Here is a 16432-nt window from a genome sequence, read left to right on the forward strand (position 1 = left end):
GCGTGTGTGTGCTTGTGTGTGTGCGCATGCACATGTTACGTACTTCCATTAATTGCATGATAGGATGTTACCAGCTTGGGTTTGGTACTTCAGAGTTTGAGTTCTTCCAGGGGGTCAGGCGAAGCAGTGGTTAAACCTCTTGACCTGTTGAGGCTGCAGGTGAAGAAATGCCTAGATCTCAGGTTTGGTCTAATATCTGTTTCCTGGTGGATGTTTGTTTGTGTCATAACCATTGCATAATTCAGCAAGGCTGGCAGTGTCTGCTAAGGAGAAGCTTCTGGTGAGGGCAGCAGGGGAGATGGCAGGGCAGGTCCCAACTGCACTTGGCGGAGCCCCTCTCGGGGAGCTTGCTCCAGGTCTGCCTACACTATGCCTGGCTCTAGCTGTTGCTAACAGTTCATCGCACCAGTGCAACAAACTAATGTTTAATACAACTTGCATGTGACTTTGTATTGGCTGTGTTGAGTTAAGACTCGCTGTGTTTTAACTTTCCAAAGCCTTCAAGTGCATTTTGCTGCTTCTTGAAACCACTTCCAAAATATGGAAACGAGCTCTGGCCCGTGCCAGCAACATTTGCAGGAGTGCAAATTTCAGAACAGAAGGGGCCGAAAGCCAATGCTCAGGAGGCAGGGCTTCCTAAATTGTTCTGCAGGCACTAATCCATCCTGAAGTGCGTTTCTCGTTAAAGCTGAACTGGGGAAGTAGCGTGTGGTGTTCCACCCAGGGGGTTCTGATGCATTCCTTTTGAATAAATTTATTGCTGGGTAATTTCTATGTGACAGGAGTATATCAGGCGACAGCTAGAAGAGGAGCAGCGGCACTTGGAAATTCTACAGCAGCAGCTGCTCCAGGAGCAGGCCATGTTACTGGTAAAGCACTGTATCTGTTTTGTTCAGTAGCTATAGGATCCATTTATCCGGCCAGTCCTAGGCTTTCCTCAGTCGGGCACAGCTGCACTGACAGTATGACAACAAAGGAGCTTGATTAAAAGGCCGTTTATGCTAGCATCGTGGGCTGACAGGCACATATGAGAAGTGCTGTATGATCACACTGCTTTCTGGGTTGTAAGAGGAGGCTTTATGTTAAAGTGGAACAGTTCTGGTGTGGTGGTCGAGTTTCTGAACAGACCTTGGCATTCAGTGAAGAACTAGAGTGCTTATGTTGCAGATCAAAAGCACACATGATATGTAAATCCACCCCAGGATACAATGGCCTAGTGTTGGTCTAAATCATTGTTTTATGAACTTTACACTGGATTTAGTATAAATAACTCTTCTTTTTTTTTTTTCTTTTTTTTTTTCTTTAATAAATATCAGTTTTGGCATAACTCTCCAATCATGTCAAGCTTAGCAGTACACACTCAACTTTCCCAGTGTGAGGCACATGCCATATTGGTCTAACTTAGCTCTCGGGCATACTTTAACAATGATATAAGCAAAAAAAGAAGAAAAAAAGGCAACAACAACCAGAAAGATGCATTTTTAATGGGATGGTAGGGACGCATCTACCGTATGGTCAACGTCATGTCTTGAATTACATGTTCTTTCAAAGGAATACAGATGGCGAGAGATGGAGGAACACCGACAGGCGGAGCGACTCCAGCGCCAGTTGCAGCAGGAGCAAGCCTACCTCCTGTCGCTGCAGCATGATCACAGGCGACAGCAGCAGCAGCAGCAACAACAGCAGCAGCAACAGCAGCAGCAGCAGCAAGAAAGAAATAAGCAAAGCTATCATACTCCTGAGCCAAAATCCCACTATGAGCCTGCTGAAAGAGCGCGTGAGGTAAGTCCTGTTTGTGGGCAGGAATCTGCTGCCTACTTCTCTGCCCCTGCCTGTTGCCATCATTGTGACTGCAGTTCTGCTGTAGTACAGTTGGAAGCCAAAGCGTCACTCATAAGAGGCAGGGTATTTTAAAATGTAGCCCCCTCGCTTCCAAACCTGAGGGCTATTTCTGAGTACTTCTGCTGCGATCATTGGAGTTCAGAGTTTTGAGGGTGGAAAGAAATACTGGAAGGCTGCAGTCTAAGGGGACCCAGTTTTGAAAGCATCACATCAGGCGTTTAATCCCATGTGCACTTCATCAGACATGTTTTCATAGGAAGCATTGGTGCAGGTGGCAGTCTGTGTCTCTGGCAAGTACTGACAATTGGAAATTGGGAGGCAACTGGAAAGCACGAACCTATGAGGGATGCTTGCGCACAGTACCTGTTTACACATTTGGTGCTTTAGTTCATGCTCTTGGAAATTTCCTTCTCATGAACACAAACCTGAATTTCATTAGTTTAATTTTGAAATGTTAAGTATTCTCTTCTGAGATCACTCCCTGCTTTTATGAAACTCAGTGGTGTTGCCTTCTTGGACTTTGGGCACTAACAAGTCGATCTGAGATCATCAGAGTACTGTTTGTTTCAATGAGTGGTGTCCTGTCTTCATTGGTCCACGGGTAGCTTTGCTAAGCACATAATTGCCTCTTTGATGCATACTTGGCTCTCTTTCAGTGGTCTTATTCGTACGTTTCCCTTGAGCACCATACTACCCACAAACCGCCAGACTGGGCAATACTGGTCAGAGCTCTTAATGGCATTCGTCACTAGCATGTGGGAACTAGGTAAATACATTTTGGAACAAGAACAAAAAAAATCCTTGGGGCTGTTGAACATGATAAAATAGCTTTCAGTCCACCTTTGTCCAGTAGCACTTCATTGCCTTTGAAGTATTGCTGTTTGGGCTTGGTGAACACAAGCTCATTTTCTTGTAGATACTGTTGTCCAAGTTCTTCAAAAACCATGTTTATGCTATCTCATCCATTCTGCTTGGTGGTTGAAGTATCTGGTACGTCTCTCTCTCTCTCGGAAGAAGTTCGGACTTGTCTGGTATGTGGCGGTACAGCCATGGAACCAGCCTTCCTGTCCTTGTTGCGCATTCCTGGCCCACCTCAGTGAAAGCACAGTGCCAGTCCAGTGCTCCTGTCTAGCCTGAAGGCTGGCTTCGGAGGGATGCAGAACTGTATTTACTCCTTGTCTCCCATTTTTGTTTCAGAGTTGAAAAGGAGAGAAACTCCTGAATAGTCAAAGTGTTACATCCTTCAGCAGAATTACTGATTCAGCTGTTTTTTGTCATATTCTTTTTCTTTTGTGATTGCTCTAGCTAGAAGGAGTAAAGTGAAGGTGCAGAAATATTGTGTCAGTAGTCAGATCTTCCCAGAGATTGCTGTGTAATATTCTTCTTAAAAACTGTGGTAAAAGTATAGCCATAGTATCTGGTTTTTTTCCCCATTGCAGTAGCAGTGATGATATAAGAAAGAGGACTTCAAAGATTGGCTCTGGGAAACAGCAGGGAGTTTAGAGCAAGGAGTGAGGTTTAATGCCATTTTCTAGCTTGAACAGTCAGATGACTGGAGTGGGGCCTGTTTCTGTGCAGGGATGTGCTCACTATCTTCTTCCCACTTCTTGCCTGGTTCTCAGGACATGTGGTTTGTGCAGTTTCTGTGCTTTGTGGAAGAAACCTCCTATCATCTACAGCTAGCAACATGAAGGCCTGTTCCTTCAGACAGAAGGACTTAGGGCTTTTCCTTGTTCTATTCATGGCAAGGAGTCTGGCCTGTTTTTTGAAGGATGGCTCTGTGAAGTTGAACACAGTAGTGAAAATGACTGTATGGTGAAGATGCGTGCCTCCATTATTGTCCCAAGACATGCTGTAGTTTGTGTAGACCTGGCAGAAGCTTGTCTGCTTGTTCCCACAGGCGAACTGTTAACTGTCCTCAAATTTTGTGAAGCAAAGGCAGGTTGGGTTTGTGAAGCAGCCCAGCTGAGGAGTCTTGGGAACTTGCCTTTGTCTTCTGACATAGCTATATGAACAGCCGGTCTCTCCAGACCATCACTGCTAGGGATCGATTAGGAAAGCACCCCAATACTGGGTTTGTGCTCCAGGCACAAGGGTTAAAGCAAATATTGTGAGCAAAATTTCATCAAATGAAGTCAGCCCAAGCTGCTAATACGGTTTTTCTTTGACGATGTGATAAAGTGCTGGGAGTTTAATGTTCCTCAGAGGCAGCTGCCCTGGCAGAAATGTGCACACTGCCCTGGTTCCAGCAACAGACCATCTTAGGAAACAGGACGATATTTCCTTTCTGCCTGGAGCCTCCCTCAGTCTCTTGCTCTTCGTACCTCTCACTTTGTTCACAATGCTGCAGTCTTGGAAGGGGTGATGTTTCTGCACGGGGACCTCACTTGGTGGTCTGTCGAGGACTGAGCACTTTCCAACTTAGTCTTCTTGACAGACTCTCAAAGTCCATGTACAATCAATTCTACACCTCCTTGAGAACAAGAGACAAGCTGCTGGGGCTGTTCTCTGCAGCCTGTGAGGTTGTGTTGGGACTGTCTGATAAGAGACAGGATGACCAGCCCTACCATTTCATATCTGAAACTGAACAGCCGTCAGTATTACTGGGTAGAGAAGCATATCCTATCTCTTCTTGTGTTGCCAAAGAAACAAGCACAAGAAAGCAGATATCAAATACCATTGGTTGAGTGAGGCAGGTAACTACAGTAAGGGAAATACACTTTTGTATTGAAAAGTTGTTTCTATTTTCATCTATCCTTTTTATTGTCTGGAGGAAAATACTAATGGATAATAACTAGTGTAAGCAGAAAGAGGCTTTATAATGGTCTTTAATTGTATCACTTCACATCTTGCTATGTGCTCTATCCACTCTTCCTAGTATGGATTTTCCCTATTCCTTTGGTATAGTTCACTCGGTGTTTTTGTAGTTACGGTTAAAGTGGTAGGGAAAAAGTCCTGCCAAATGTGTTTGGTTTCTTTATGGTAAAGTAAAAGTGGTAATCACCTTCATATTTCTACTGTAGTTGGTTTTATTGAATCCAGGCTTAACCTCCATTTCTTTTGGCTTAGGTGGAGGAGAGATTTAGAAAAACTAATCAGGGCTCCCCTGAAGCACAGTCTAAACAGATGGGCAAAGTGTTGGAGCCACCAGTGCCTTCAAGATCAGAGTCCTTTTCTAATGGAAACTCAGAACCTGCTCAGCCTGCCCTGCAGAGGCCAATGGAGCCTCAGGTAGGTGCCCGAGAAAATCTTGGTGAGCCTAGAGGAAATGCAGAAGTCCCAACATGTTTCTTTCAGATTTGCAGATCTTGGCACTTAGAAAATCTTATGTAAAGGGTAGCACTGTTACACAAAGCAGCTTAATCAATACATTTGCTCTTTGTCTATTTTTGCTTATTGATAAACTGATAGATTTGTGGTTTGGTAGTGGGGTTTTTTTAGTTTGGGTTTAGGGGTTTTTTTGTGTGGTTTTTTTTTTATATAATATTAGAGCTAGATTAGAACCATTGCATTTCATTATTATCTGTGCAACAGCAGAATGGTGGGCTAAACACTGGCAAAAGTTGCAGTATACTCTTACAATTCAGTTTGATCTGTGCAAAATATTTACTACCAAAAAGGGTGCTCGGGAAAGAAATAAGCTTGCTTTGTTTTTTCAGTTCTTGCAGAAAAAGCTAACTAAACAAGTGGGTTTTAATAGTATAAGCACTGCTTCAGAGAGATTTACAAAACATGACTAAGAAAAGCAAGTTTATTGTCAGTAGGCCTACAGTTGCTAAATAGAGCTCTGTACCACTCCTGGAAAAATCAAAAAGAGGTTGAAACCACTGAGCTGTGTGGCTGCTGTCGTTCTGTTGTTTTCTAATGAAAAACCTCCAGATCTTGTTATCTGCATTTCGTAGGAATTACAGCATGAATTTAAAAAGCAACCTTTGTGTAAAACTTAGATACAGCCCATAAATTCAGAGGAATCTAGATATGCTAAATTAAACTGTATAGTTCTGCATTCAGTTCCTCTGTTTCCATGCAGAATTTTCTTTTCCCAAATTAAGTCTGTTGATGACGGTGCAAGCTAAACCCGTCCCTGACTGTGACTAGGTATTGCAACTCTTTTAGGCAACAAGAGAATTTGAACAGACGGGAGAGTGGGAGAAATCAGGACAGAACTTCATCTCTTACTCATTAATTCCTGGCTTTTATTCAAACCTCTATGACTATTTCAAAATATTGGACTTGTATCTTCATGCTCTCTGTGCCAGTTACTTTTAAAGTCTGGGTCTTCCTCTTATATTAAGGATAATCAGGCTCTCAACAGCTGTGTGTATTAAAATTGAGGAAATAATAATCACATAAAAACAAATACAACCAGCCTACTGAAACTGGGATTGAAGGCAAAGTTTTGCTTAATTATGAAGTGTGAAAACAGTGTGTTCCTCAGTTATGACCTTTTCTTCTCCTTAGTTTCAGAAATTAACTCTGAAACACAGTTTTTTGCACAAGGAGGGAGTAGGCTGAAGGGTCAATATGGATTTCAGTGGAAATCCCAGTAGGGTTTTAACTCTGGAGTCACTGTTGTGCCTTCTTAGTCTGTGTAACTGAATACGTGTTCGTGTACATGTGTTCTTAGTTTTCGTATAAATATGTATATATGTACAGTATATGGTACATATATGGTGTAAGTATAATATACATTGTACATACATATACTATATACAATATATATTATGGGGTTTTTTGTATATATTTCAATGACTGTAAAGGAATAAAGGCTTTTGTGTTATGGTCTTTGTCCAAAAGTTTGGAACTGTATCTAGTTCCTAAATTTATTAGGTAATGTAAATGTCTGTCAGTTTGCACATTTTACAGCATTCTTTAATTTTGTACATTTCTTCAATTGGATATTGCTTCAAATTTCCCAGCCCACCAGTGCTGCCATGAGACCTGACCAAAGCCCACTGAAGACCAAGGAATGGAAGGCAACTTCTGTCTTGAGTGGCCTTTGGACTCAGGCTCAGGGTGCAGATATTAGGTCCCCTTTTCTTCTGGGCACCAGTGTATGTGTATGTGGAGAGCGTACCTCACCAAAAATGCGTATGTGCTGTATTTTCAGTCTGTTACGTTCTTTGGGCGCTTGCCTTGCTTTTAAATGCATTGATTCCACCCCACGCTTACCTAATGCCATAACCAATTTGTCTATGCCCTCCCCACCTGCCTTTATTCTGTGTTAATTGGAAAGCCAGTTAAACTGAGCGCATTGAATGTTTTATGTTTTGTTTTCTTGTAAGGTACAGTGGTCCCATCTGGCATCTCTCAAGAACAATGTTTCCCCTGTCTCGCGATCCCATTCCTTCAGTGACCCTTCTCCCAAATTTGCTCATCACCATCTTCGTTCCCAGGACCCATATCCACCTTCACGCAGTGAAGTGCTAAATCAGAGTTCTGACTCTAAGTCGGAGGTACCCGACCCCACCCAAAAGGCTTGGGCTAGATCAGACAGTGACGAGGTGCCTCCAAGGGTAAGGAGTAGAAAGACAGATGTGTGCTATTTTTCTTTATTATTAATTATTATTTTCTTAAGGATGTGATACCCTGGGCACTGGGAAGACTGTGCCCTTGTGCCAGCATTGGTAACAGTATTTTCGAAGGCAGATCATAACGTAGGTGTTCAGTCAATGGGTTAATGATAATCAACCTTAAGTACAATATTGAAGCTTCATATAAAATTGGCAATTATTTATAGAATGCAGCTATTTCAGAGACAATTTATTATGCAAAGTTAACAAATCATTACCATACTCAGGAAAGAATTTAAAATATCCCTGAGGTTATTGCTCAGAGTTAATTTTCCTCTTCATCTGTTAGCAACCCAAACTATGATTCATACACATATTTAAAATTGAGATGGAGCTGAACAAAAAGGAAACATTCAATATATTTCCTCCTCCTCTCCTTTTCCCAACCCCCCTCCCATCCACTGGGATTTGCTGCTTCTGAGTATATTCTTGCTCCCCCCACCAGTCTTTGCCTTCTGCTGATCCATTCCTAGGCATTTGTTTGGTTCCCCTGAGCTTATTCTCCTAATTCTCATGCTGTTTCAGCAAATTGCTTTGTGCCTCCCCTGCTTCAGTCAAAGTGCCATATTCTTTTAGAGTGTCTCAGTAGTTTGAGGGTAGTGGGGTGTGTATGTGTTCATGTGGTAACTATTAAACACTGCTTAATGTTAAGACTAAACTTTTGAGATCTCTTCAAAATCTGAACAGCATTCCAACTAAGGTCCTTGGTTTTATGGGTGTTTGTTTATTGCTTTTGGTCAGTGATGTTAGCTTGGACTTAGAATTAAGTGTTGTTAAAATCTTAAGAATGTGTTCTGTAGCAAGAGAGGTTTAATCTTCCTCTTCTCTCCCTCCTCTTCATGGATTTAACACAACAATTTTTTCCCCAAGGTCCCTGTGAGAACAACGTCCCGATCACCAGTCCTGTCCCGCCGCGATTCTCCGCTGCAGGGTAGCGGGCAGCAAAATAACCAAGCAGGTCAAAGAAACTCCACGAGGTTTGTAAGCCAGCATGTCATTGCTTTTCTTGAATTGGAAGGAAAAGACTCATGGGAAGCCAGGCATTTCCAGAGAGCCTTTGGCATTGTGCGTTGGACGTGAAAGGAAGATGAATTTGAATCCCTTTTCAGTCATGATTAATATAAATTTCCCTTCGTGTAGCACATGTGCCAACAAACACTGGCAGAATTTCTTCTTTCCTCTCCTCCTTCAAGTTGCCTGCCCTGTAACTTTAGCAATAATTTCAAAATATCCTTAGTATTTCTGAAATAATGTGGCCATTCATGAACATCTTGCCTTTTGATGCAACAGGTCATCTTGGGCGTACAGTGGGGATTACTGGCAGCAAAAGTGTTTGTAACATCTGAAGTGAAACGATCTCAGAAACTTTCTGGCCTCTCGGCCAGAACCAGACTTTCAGAGGGGTAGAAATGTCCAGGAGCTGTGACACAGCGTCTGAGGTCAGGAAGGGAATGGAAGGGGCTGCCTCCAGAGCTCAGCAGAGCAACATGAATAGGCCACCCTGGAACTGGCTCACTGGCACTGGCTCACAGGGGTGAGGGTGTTCTGAGAGGGACAGGCAGTTACGTCGTTTTCGGCATATGTTTGGCTGGCCAGGGCACTTCTGAGCCAATTTTAAACCTGCTGCAGGCAGGCTGAGAGAACTTCAGGTTCACTTTAGATTAGATATGTAAGAATGGCAGGCAGCCAGTTCCAAATAAAAAAAATAGCTTACACACACCTTAGCTTTTTCTTTCTTTCCACCCTAAATAAGGTGATAGGTATTTTGAAGAAATCCACTGCCTGGGTTGTGAAGCATCACTGATGCTCTCAGCTCAGTGTTAAGTGCTCTTTCAGATAAGTTATTAGCAAAACACTGAGGAAGAGTGATATTTGAGTTTAGAAATGGGATCTGAAACTGAAATGTGTGTCTTTCCTTTCATGACACAGCAATATAGAGCCTCGTCTGCTGTGGGAAAGGGTGGAGAAGCTCGTACCAAGGCCAGGCAGTGGCAGTTCTTCAGGTTCAAGCAACTCCGGCTCACAGCCTGGCTCCCACCCCGGCTCTCAGAGTGGGTCTGGAGAGCGGTTCCGGATGAGATGTAAGTCCTTTCCTCACCCTCTGTAACACTGTGTTTCTAAATTTGTTAAGTTGTGAAACACTCAATAATGAAGGTTGTTAACCCTCACTGGGAAAGACCTTTAAGCATGCAGTACCAAAGGTGGGTTAGCTTCCAGTACTCCCCTTGATTGTATGTCCTTACTTGGGGAAGATGGTAGGCACAGAAGTCGTCGTGAAAATGTTTCACTGTTTTTTGATTCGCATCCAGTCACTGCTGCATTTTCCTATATACAAACAGCCCAGTCTCCATGCTCTCACAGCTCCCTTCCTCATGTGTGCAAGGGCACATGATGCGTGTTGCTGGTCACCTTGGTGGTGGCTGATGGAGTGCAAACTGCTATGGATACATCTCAGCTGGACTATGTTGGATGCTGATGCAGGTTCTCGAGCTTGTGGCTACACTCCAGTTACCCTCTTTGATCTACAACTGTGTGAGAGTTTACTTTGGCTTCAGTCATAAGCCAGCTGCACCTATACAGATCACAGCTTATGATGGCTTTTTGTATAGTCCTTCAGGGATAATGTAGTAGTGAACCAGTGAAACTTAGGTCTTCCTGTCAGGCACAGCCTGATCACTTTCTCATCTCTCTTCCCAACTTCAAAGTGAAGTAAGAAAATATACTTTAGCTTCCTGCTTAATCTTTTTTGTTCTGTGTTCCTTTTGGGGTCTTGACACATGCAGCATCATCCAAATCAGAGGGTTCTCCATCACAGCGTCATGAAAGTGCACCTAAAAAGCCTGAAGAGAAAAAGGAAGTCTTCAGACCTGTCAAGCCTGCTGTAAGTTGCATCCACTTTCCCTTGTCTCCTCTCTCTTTTAGGTAGGCTCACAGAATGTACAGTGTGAGCTTACATTCATGGTGCCATTGGGGGTGAACTTCAGCTGGAGTTTCTATCTGTGAGCCTAGCAGCATGTCCTGGGTCTGCCATTGTCTGCACACATCACAGTACTTGAAACATTAGAATTTGCTCTGCTGCTGGAATTGATTTCTGCTCTCTAGTCTTCTTCCTTCCTAATCTTTTTCTTTCTCTCTTTCAATCCTGTGCTTCCTTCCCGGGGCTGGACCAATGATGGTGCTTTTGACCTGAATGTGCCAATTCTGGGCTGAATGGTGCAGGGAGAAGTGGTAAGACCTTAAACTGGTGCTATTTTCTGTGAAAGATTTCTGACATTTTCTTTATCTGGCTGATGTTACAATTGATTACAGCTCGATGTCCAGTTGTATCTGGGGGATCACAGTGGGTTTTCACAGTATTTCCAACTTTCCTTAAAACTTTTTTGCTCTTGCCATTGTGATACTGCACTAGCATCCAAATCTGTCAGTTAAAGCTGCTTTCTTAAAGAAACATAGAGCTTGGTCTTTCACTTTGGATAGTATAATGTGTGAAGTATTGGCTGAATTTGTATTCAACTAAGTAAAGCATAGCTGCACAATTGAGAGCAGACTGCACTGACTGCCAGCTTGGTTTACCCACTCTCCAAGCTGCAGACAGCAAAGCAGCTTATATCTCACACTGACAGTTCTGTGTGACTGAGCTGGTGCTAATGAACCTGTCTTCTCAGGTGAACTCTGAAGTGTGGATCCATGCGACTGGAAATGGATCAAAAGGTTTCAAGGAGATCAGCTCTCTGTGACTGTGCCTTGGGTGGCTCAATAAGTCTTAGGATCTTTCTGCTGCCTTGCTGCTTGGATTTCTTATGGTCGTTGCTATTAAGCTGCAGAGTTTAGGGAAATTAAAAGTGGCAGTCAACCGCTGGGTGAGAGTGGGTCCAGGTGCTTGTATATGTCCTTCAGATGGTATCATGGGATAAACTGAAGTCTGAATCAGGATTCAGAATATACATTTTTCTGTAATACGGCAAGGCCTCCTTAGGTTGACTTTCTTGGTGCTTTAATTTATCAGAAAGTGAGTTTTAGTAACTCACTATCAAGAATGAGTAAATCAAAAGAAACAATACTGCTGGGTTATGAAAATACAGTAATGAACAAGTGAGCAAACTGGGCACTGATTCTGCAGGTTTGGTTTGCAAACTCTTCTCTCTTCCTTACAACATGAGTTTTTCCCTCCCTCTCCCATCAGGATTTAACTGCATTGGCAAAGGAATTGCGAGCAGTAGAGGATGTGCGACCTCCACATAAAGTAACGGATTATTCATCCTCAAGTGAGGAGTCAGGGACAACAGATGAGGAAGATGATGATATGGAACAAGAAGGAGCAGATGAATCTACTTCTGGACCAGATGATGTCCGAGCAGTGTTAGTTCTTCTAACAGTGTTCTGATTTCCCTCTTAGGGGGTTGAAGGAAAAGGATGTTGGGTATTATGGCTTGTATGTTAGTTCCTTCAGCTTAGAACAATCAATGAGCAAGACATAGTAGTATGTTCACATTTTCAAACACTTGAGGGTAATCTTTTCAGAAAGTAGGCTTCTGTACAGTATGTCTTTCCCTCTTCTTCCTTTATTTTTTATAAAGCAAGACGTGGTGTTTAACAAACTCCCGACTCTTTTTCCTTTTTAATAGAGCAGCTTTCCTAGGCAGGTTATGTAAATACTCCACTCTGGGCACAATATAAATTAATTTTGAGTGTGCCTTGGTGCAGGGCAGTGAAAGCTAGGGCGTAAGTGTTGTTATCTCACTCCAGTTATTTCTTGTCTGGCAAATAGGTCAACGTTGAATCTGAGCAATGGTGAAACAGAGTCAGTGAAAACCATGATTGTCCATGACGATGTGGAGAGTGAACCTGCCTTGACTCCTTCTAAGGAGGGCACCTTAATTGTCCGACAGGTATTGCTTTTCCTTCCCTGTGCAGTGCTGCACCTTTTCTGTGCTCATTAACCCACTCGCTCATTCACCCATGCTGTTTCTACATTATATTTGTTGTTCGTATTATCAAGACACAGCTGTAGTGAATTTCAGATGAGCAAGATGTTTGATGCATGCAAACAGGAGAGTAGCCCTTCACCCCTTGCTTCTGTTTTGCATGCTTTCCAGTGACACCATGGCAGCACCATGCAGAATACCTCAAAGTCTGTGGGAGAGAAGGGTAGAAAAGCTTCAGGTGTTTGGATCAAGTACCTGGAGCAAGAACTTACTTTAGTTTCACCATAGAACCAAACGTAGCTCTCAGGAGTGGGGCTGGGAGGGAGGCTGGGGAGAGCATTCAAGGGTTTTTTAAGTAGTTCTGAACCTGTAGCTGAGAGCATACACCTAGATAACATACACACACACAAGTACATACAAATTCATGTAACAGTTACTGTGGGGGAGCGGAGAAGCAAAATAGGTGGCAAGGCAGAGAATGTGGACAGAGCTAGAGTGCTGTGTTGTTGCCTTTGATTCTGAAAATATTGCATTCTTGTGCCTCTGAAAGATAATGATTCCCTGCTTTCAAATGAGCTCGTGTGTTAATGAGGGTGCTAGCTTATAGGAGTTTCCTCAGTAATCGCATTTCTGAATTTCACAACTGAATGCCAATATCTTAATTGAGCCCTCTGGTTTGAAAATTAAGATTTCATGCTTATTGTTTTAAATAGTTAGCTGAAGGCATTTGCCAGACAGTCCAAGCTCATATGTGTATAGGATTTAAGTTATTTTTAAACAAAACAATAGGGAAAGAAATCCTCCCTCCACCCCCAAAAATGTGCTTGTCCGTGTTGTGGTGGAAGACTTCCCGGCACAGTTACTCTTCTTTTAATTAGTAAAACTGGCTGTGCAAGTCAGCCACATGAACTAAGCTTTTGCCTGCCAGAAGAGGTAGGAATTTGCTGAATTCTAGTAGCTCTGCCCACTTTCCCTTTCCATTCAGGCATCAAGGCATGGATTATCAGCTTATTTTTGAAAAATAAATTAAAAACTAAATGTAAAAAGGTAGGAAGTGAGGGAGAGAAGGAGAGAGGTTGTTAGGGCTGTAGACCTTTAAGCAGCACTTGAGCAAGACAAGTGTGCCTGTTTTTTCTACAGAGTACAGTTGACAAAAAGCGTGCCAGCCATCATGAGAGCAATGGCTTTGCCGGTCGCATTCACCTCTTGCCAGATCTCTTACAGCAAAGCCATTCCTCCTCCACTTCCTCCACCTCCTCCTCCCCATCCTCCAGCCAGCCGACACCCACCATGTCCCCACAGACACCCCAGGACAAGCTAACTACTAATGAGGTATGTCTTACACCACAGCTGGCTGCTTTCGTAGGGTTATAGCAGCATTGCCTAGTAGCTAGTTTGCAAAGGAACTCCAGCCAATCTCCCCTGCTTTTTTTTCTGTCACCTTTGTTCCCACCCCCCAAATAACACATTTCAGTTCTGTGTAAGAAGCCCTTAACTCTAGAGCAGTCCCACGCCAAACTTGCCAGTTTACTATTTTTGCTTCCTCTTAGTCAGTCATTAATTGCATGGCGTTCGTTTTAAACTAAACTTGACTACTGCATTTCCAAGCCAATACTATTATATTTTTAATTCTGTTTTATTCTGGGAGCAGGCTAATTGCAAGCAGTGTGCCTCCTAAAAATTAGTGGTTAATTTTGGCTTTGACAGTAAAGGCTAATCTGGTAACTCCGCACGTATGAGGAGCTGCTTGTGGAAACTCACCCTTTGGGAGAGGAAGCGGCTGTGGAGGGATTTTGCTCTTTAAAGCTTGCCACATGGGCTGGGTGAACAAATCAGGTTGTTGCCCGGGAGGGTTGTAAAAGCCTGGGGTATTGTTGTTTTGGAATAGTGAATTGGGGAGAATCTTTGTGTTTTTTCCAAGTATGTGTGTACTCTGAAAAGCAGCTGTGTAAAAATGACTGTTCTCCACCAGTGCTGCTTGTGTCCAGGTGGAGAAGCAAGGCTTTGCTGCAAGGGAAGCTCCCTCTTGCTGTCCTGGGCTGATCCTGGAATGGTGCCTTCCCTTACCAAGTGCTGGTGGGCAAGCCCGGTCCTTCACATGTGCATAACCCCTTCAGCAGAGGAGATGCACACATGTGAATGATGGGCATCATTCACCCCTTACCAACCTTAGCAAGAAGTGAGGAGCTTGACGTGGTGATTCCACTCCCACCTGGGTGGCCAGCTTGGCTTTTGGGTAGAACTTCTTTCTGTGTGCAAGCAGGGGTGGTACAGGGGGAGCAAAACTTGGTGAAAATAAGCTGCTGCTTCTCAGGGTAGAGCTGTACTGCCACGTAGGCGTGCAAGTGCTATGACGAGGGAAGGTTGCGGTGAGCTGGGTAGGCTGATGGCAATGCACGTGTTCACCACAGGATCAAAAAGACTTCTGAACCACATAGCAGTAGGGTGGGTGGGAGGGTTTCCTCCTGGAAATTTGGTTAGCATAATATTAATTTTCAGTTACGCTTCATTGGTCTTTGATCTTTCTAAAAGCACGCTCTTGTAGGTTATAGAGATCAGTTGATTGATCCGGAGGTATGATTGCTCATTACTTTGATCTAAGCAATAAATAAGCAGGGTTCAGTTAACTCAGCTTGGGAAGTGGAGGCTGTGGCAGTGGCTGGGGGCGAAGGAGCCTTTTGGTATTGAGCTGTGCAGGGGAGTGATATACTTCTAAGACCCATTGCTATTTTTTCTGCAGAGTAGAGTCTTTAGAAAAGTCAGAGGTGGAAGATTAGTTGATGATAAAGAAGTGTCTCTGTGTTTGCATAAAGCTGAGCAAAATCTCAGTACTGCTTGATATAACTTACCCACATGCACGCCCTTTACATATATACTTTTTTTTTTTCACTTGCCCCATTCTGCTTCAGTATGCAGTGTTGTCACTATAATACTAAACTGGCAAGGGTTTTAAAGTTGTTCCATTTCCACTTTTAACAGTCCATTGTTTCACTTGTCTTCTTCCTTTCTTTATGTTTTTTCATGTTTAGACCACATAACTCAGCAAGCACCAGTGATTTTATCTACTACATATTCATAGCTTCATGTCACCGTTTGCTACACCTTCCACACTAATGAGCCCCTTTGTTCGATACAGGTTTAATATGTTGCTTTGTCAAATAAAGGTGGAAGAACCTGCTGCAGCTTTCTGGCAAGAGGCTCAGGTTAAACAAAATAGGGAGAAAGAATGGTAGTGGACATTGAAAGAAACATAATCCATCGTAGAAGTGAACGCTTGATCCTAGATGGTTTTGACTTTGTTGCACAAGCCAAGAGATCAAACTTCATAATTTATTAAACTAGCTCGCTTTAGGAGATGCTTCATAAATTCAGAAGTCATAGGTAGTGGACAGCTTGCAGATCAGATAGTATACATACATTTAAGCAGATTTTTTAAAAAGGAGACATTCCCTCGCTTTGTGCCTGATTGTAGTGGCCAGTCCTAAAAATCTTCACTATCAGCTGAGGTGACAGGGACGTCGATTTAGCTAATTGCATTTCGCTGTAACGTGCAGTGTGCATATGTGTCTAGTTCAGGTGTGGTGCCTGCAGTGCTTTGTGTATCTATAAAGGAAGTATAAAAGCTTGGGGAGGCTCTGTAGCATAATTCTGTAGTGACTTAAAAATGTTGGTTGTTGTTATCCGTGCTTTTTATTGTCATTAATATTAATAAAGTTGAAATTTACATTGCAGACTCAGTCCGCTAGTAACACACTCCAGAAACACAAATCTTCCTCCTCCTTTACACCTTTTATAGACCCCAGATTACTACAGATTTCTCCATCTAGTGGGACAACCGTGACTTCTGTGGGTAAGTAAAGTAGCTGGAGACGACAATTGAAAAAGGGTTCAGTGACTTCAGTGGCTCTTTAACATACTTACGAATGTTACCATCATGCTTTTTATTTCATTTGCAATGGAGTGCATAGTTTTATTTCTTTTTCCATTTACATTTCTTACAAAAAGAAAGACTTGCTCAGTATTCTCAGTTACTGATTTGGGTAGTATGGCATAAAGAGTATATGGCCAGAATTTAGCACTTGACCGGTATTA

General features: G+C 42.9%; 1 protein-coding gene across 12 annotated transcripts in view; it reads left to right on the forward strand.

Annotated features, from left to right (window-relative positions):
• The window catches only part of MAP4K4 (mitogen-activated protein kinase kinase kinase kinase 4), a 166484-nt gene that overhangs the window by 128071 nt on the left and 21981 nt on the right, over nt 1-16432 (forward strand). For 2 of the 12 annotated variants that reach the window (XM_030471801.2, XM_030471811.2), the window contains exons 14-25: nt 783-869; nt 1552-1782; nt 4912-5073; nt 7128-7358; nt 8286-8392; nt 9345-9496; nt 10199-10296; nt 10635-10643; nt 11599-11774; nt 12184-12304; nt 13481-13672; nt 16073-16190. In XM_030471801.2, coding sequence (XP_030327661.1) covers nt 783-869; nt 1552-1782; nt 4912-5073; nt 7128-7358; nt 8286-8392; nt 9345-9496; nt 10199-10296; nt 10635-10643; nt 11599-11774; nt 12184-12304; nt 13481-13672; nt 16073-16190 — 1684 coding nt within the window. The remainder of the gene's footprint in view (nt 1-782; nt 870-1551; nt 1783-4911; nt 5074-7127; nt 7359-8285; nt 8393-9344; nt 9497-10198; nt 10297-10634; nt 10644-11598; nt 11775-12183; nt 12305-13480; nt 13673-16072; nt 16191-16432) is intronic. The other 10 variants (XM_030471845.2, XM_032919655.1, XM_030471819.2 and 7 more) reach the window with 9 other exon arrangements.

The sequence above is a fragment of the Strigops habroptila genome, chromosome 2 (genome assembly GCF_004027225.2).
Source record: "Strigops habroptila isolate Jane chromosome 2, bStrHab1.2.pri, whole genome shotgun sequence".
Lineage (NCBI taxonomy): Eukaryota > Metazoa > Chordata > Aves > Psittaciformes > Psittacidae > Strigops > Strigops habroptila.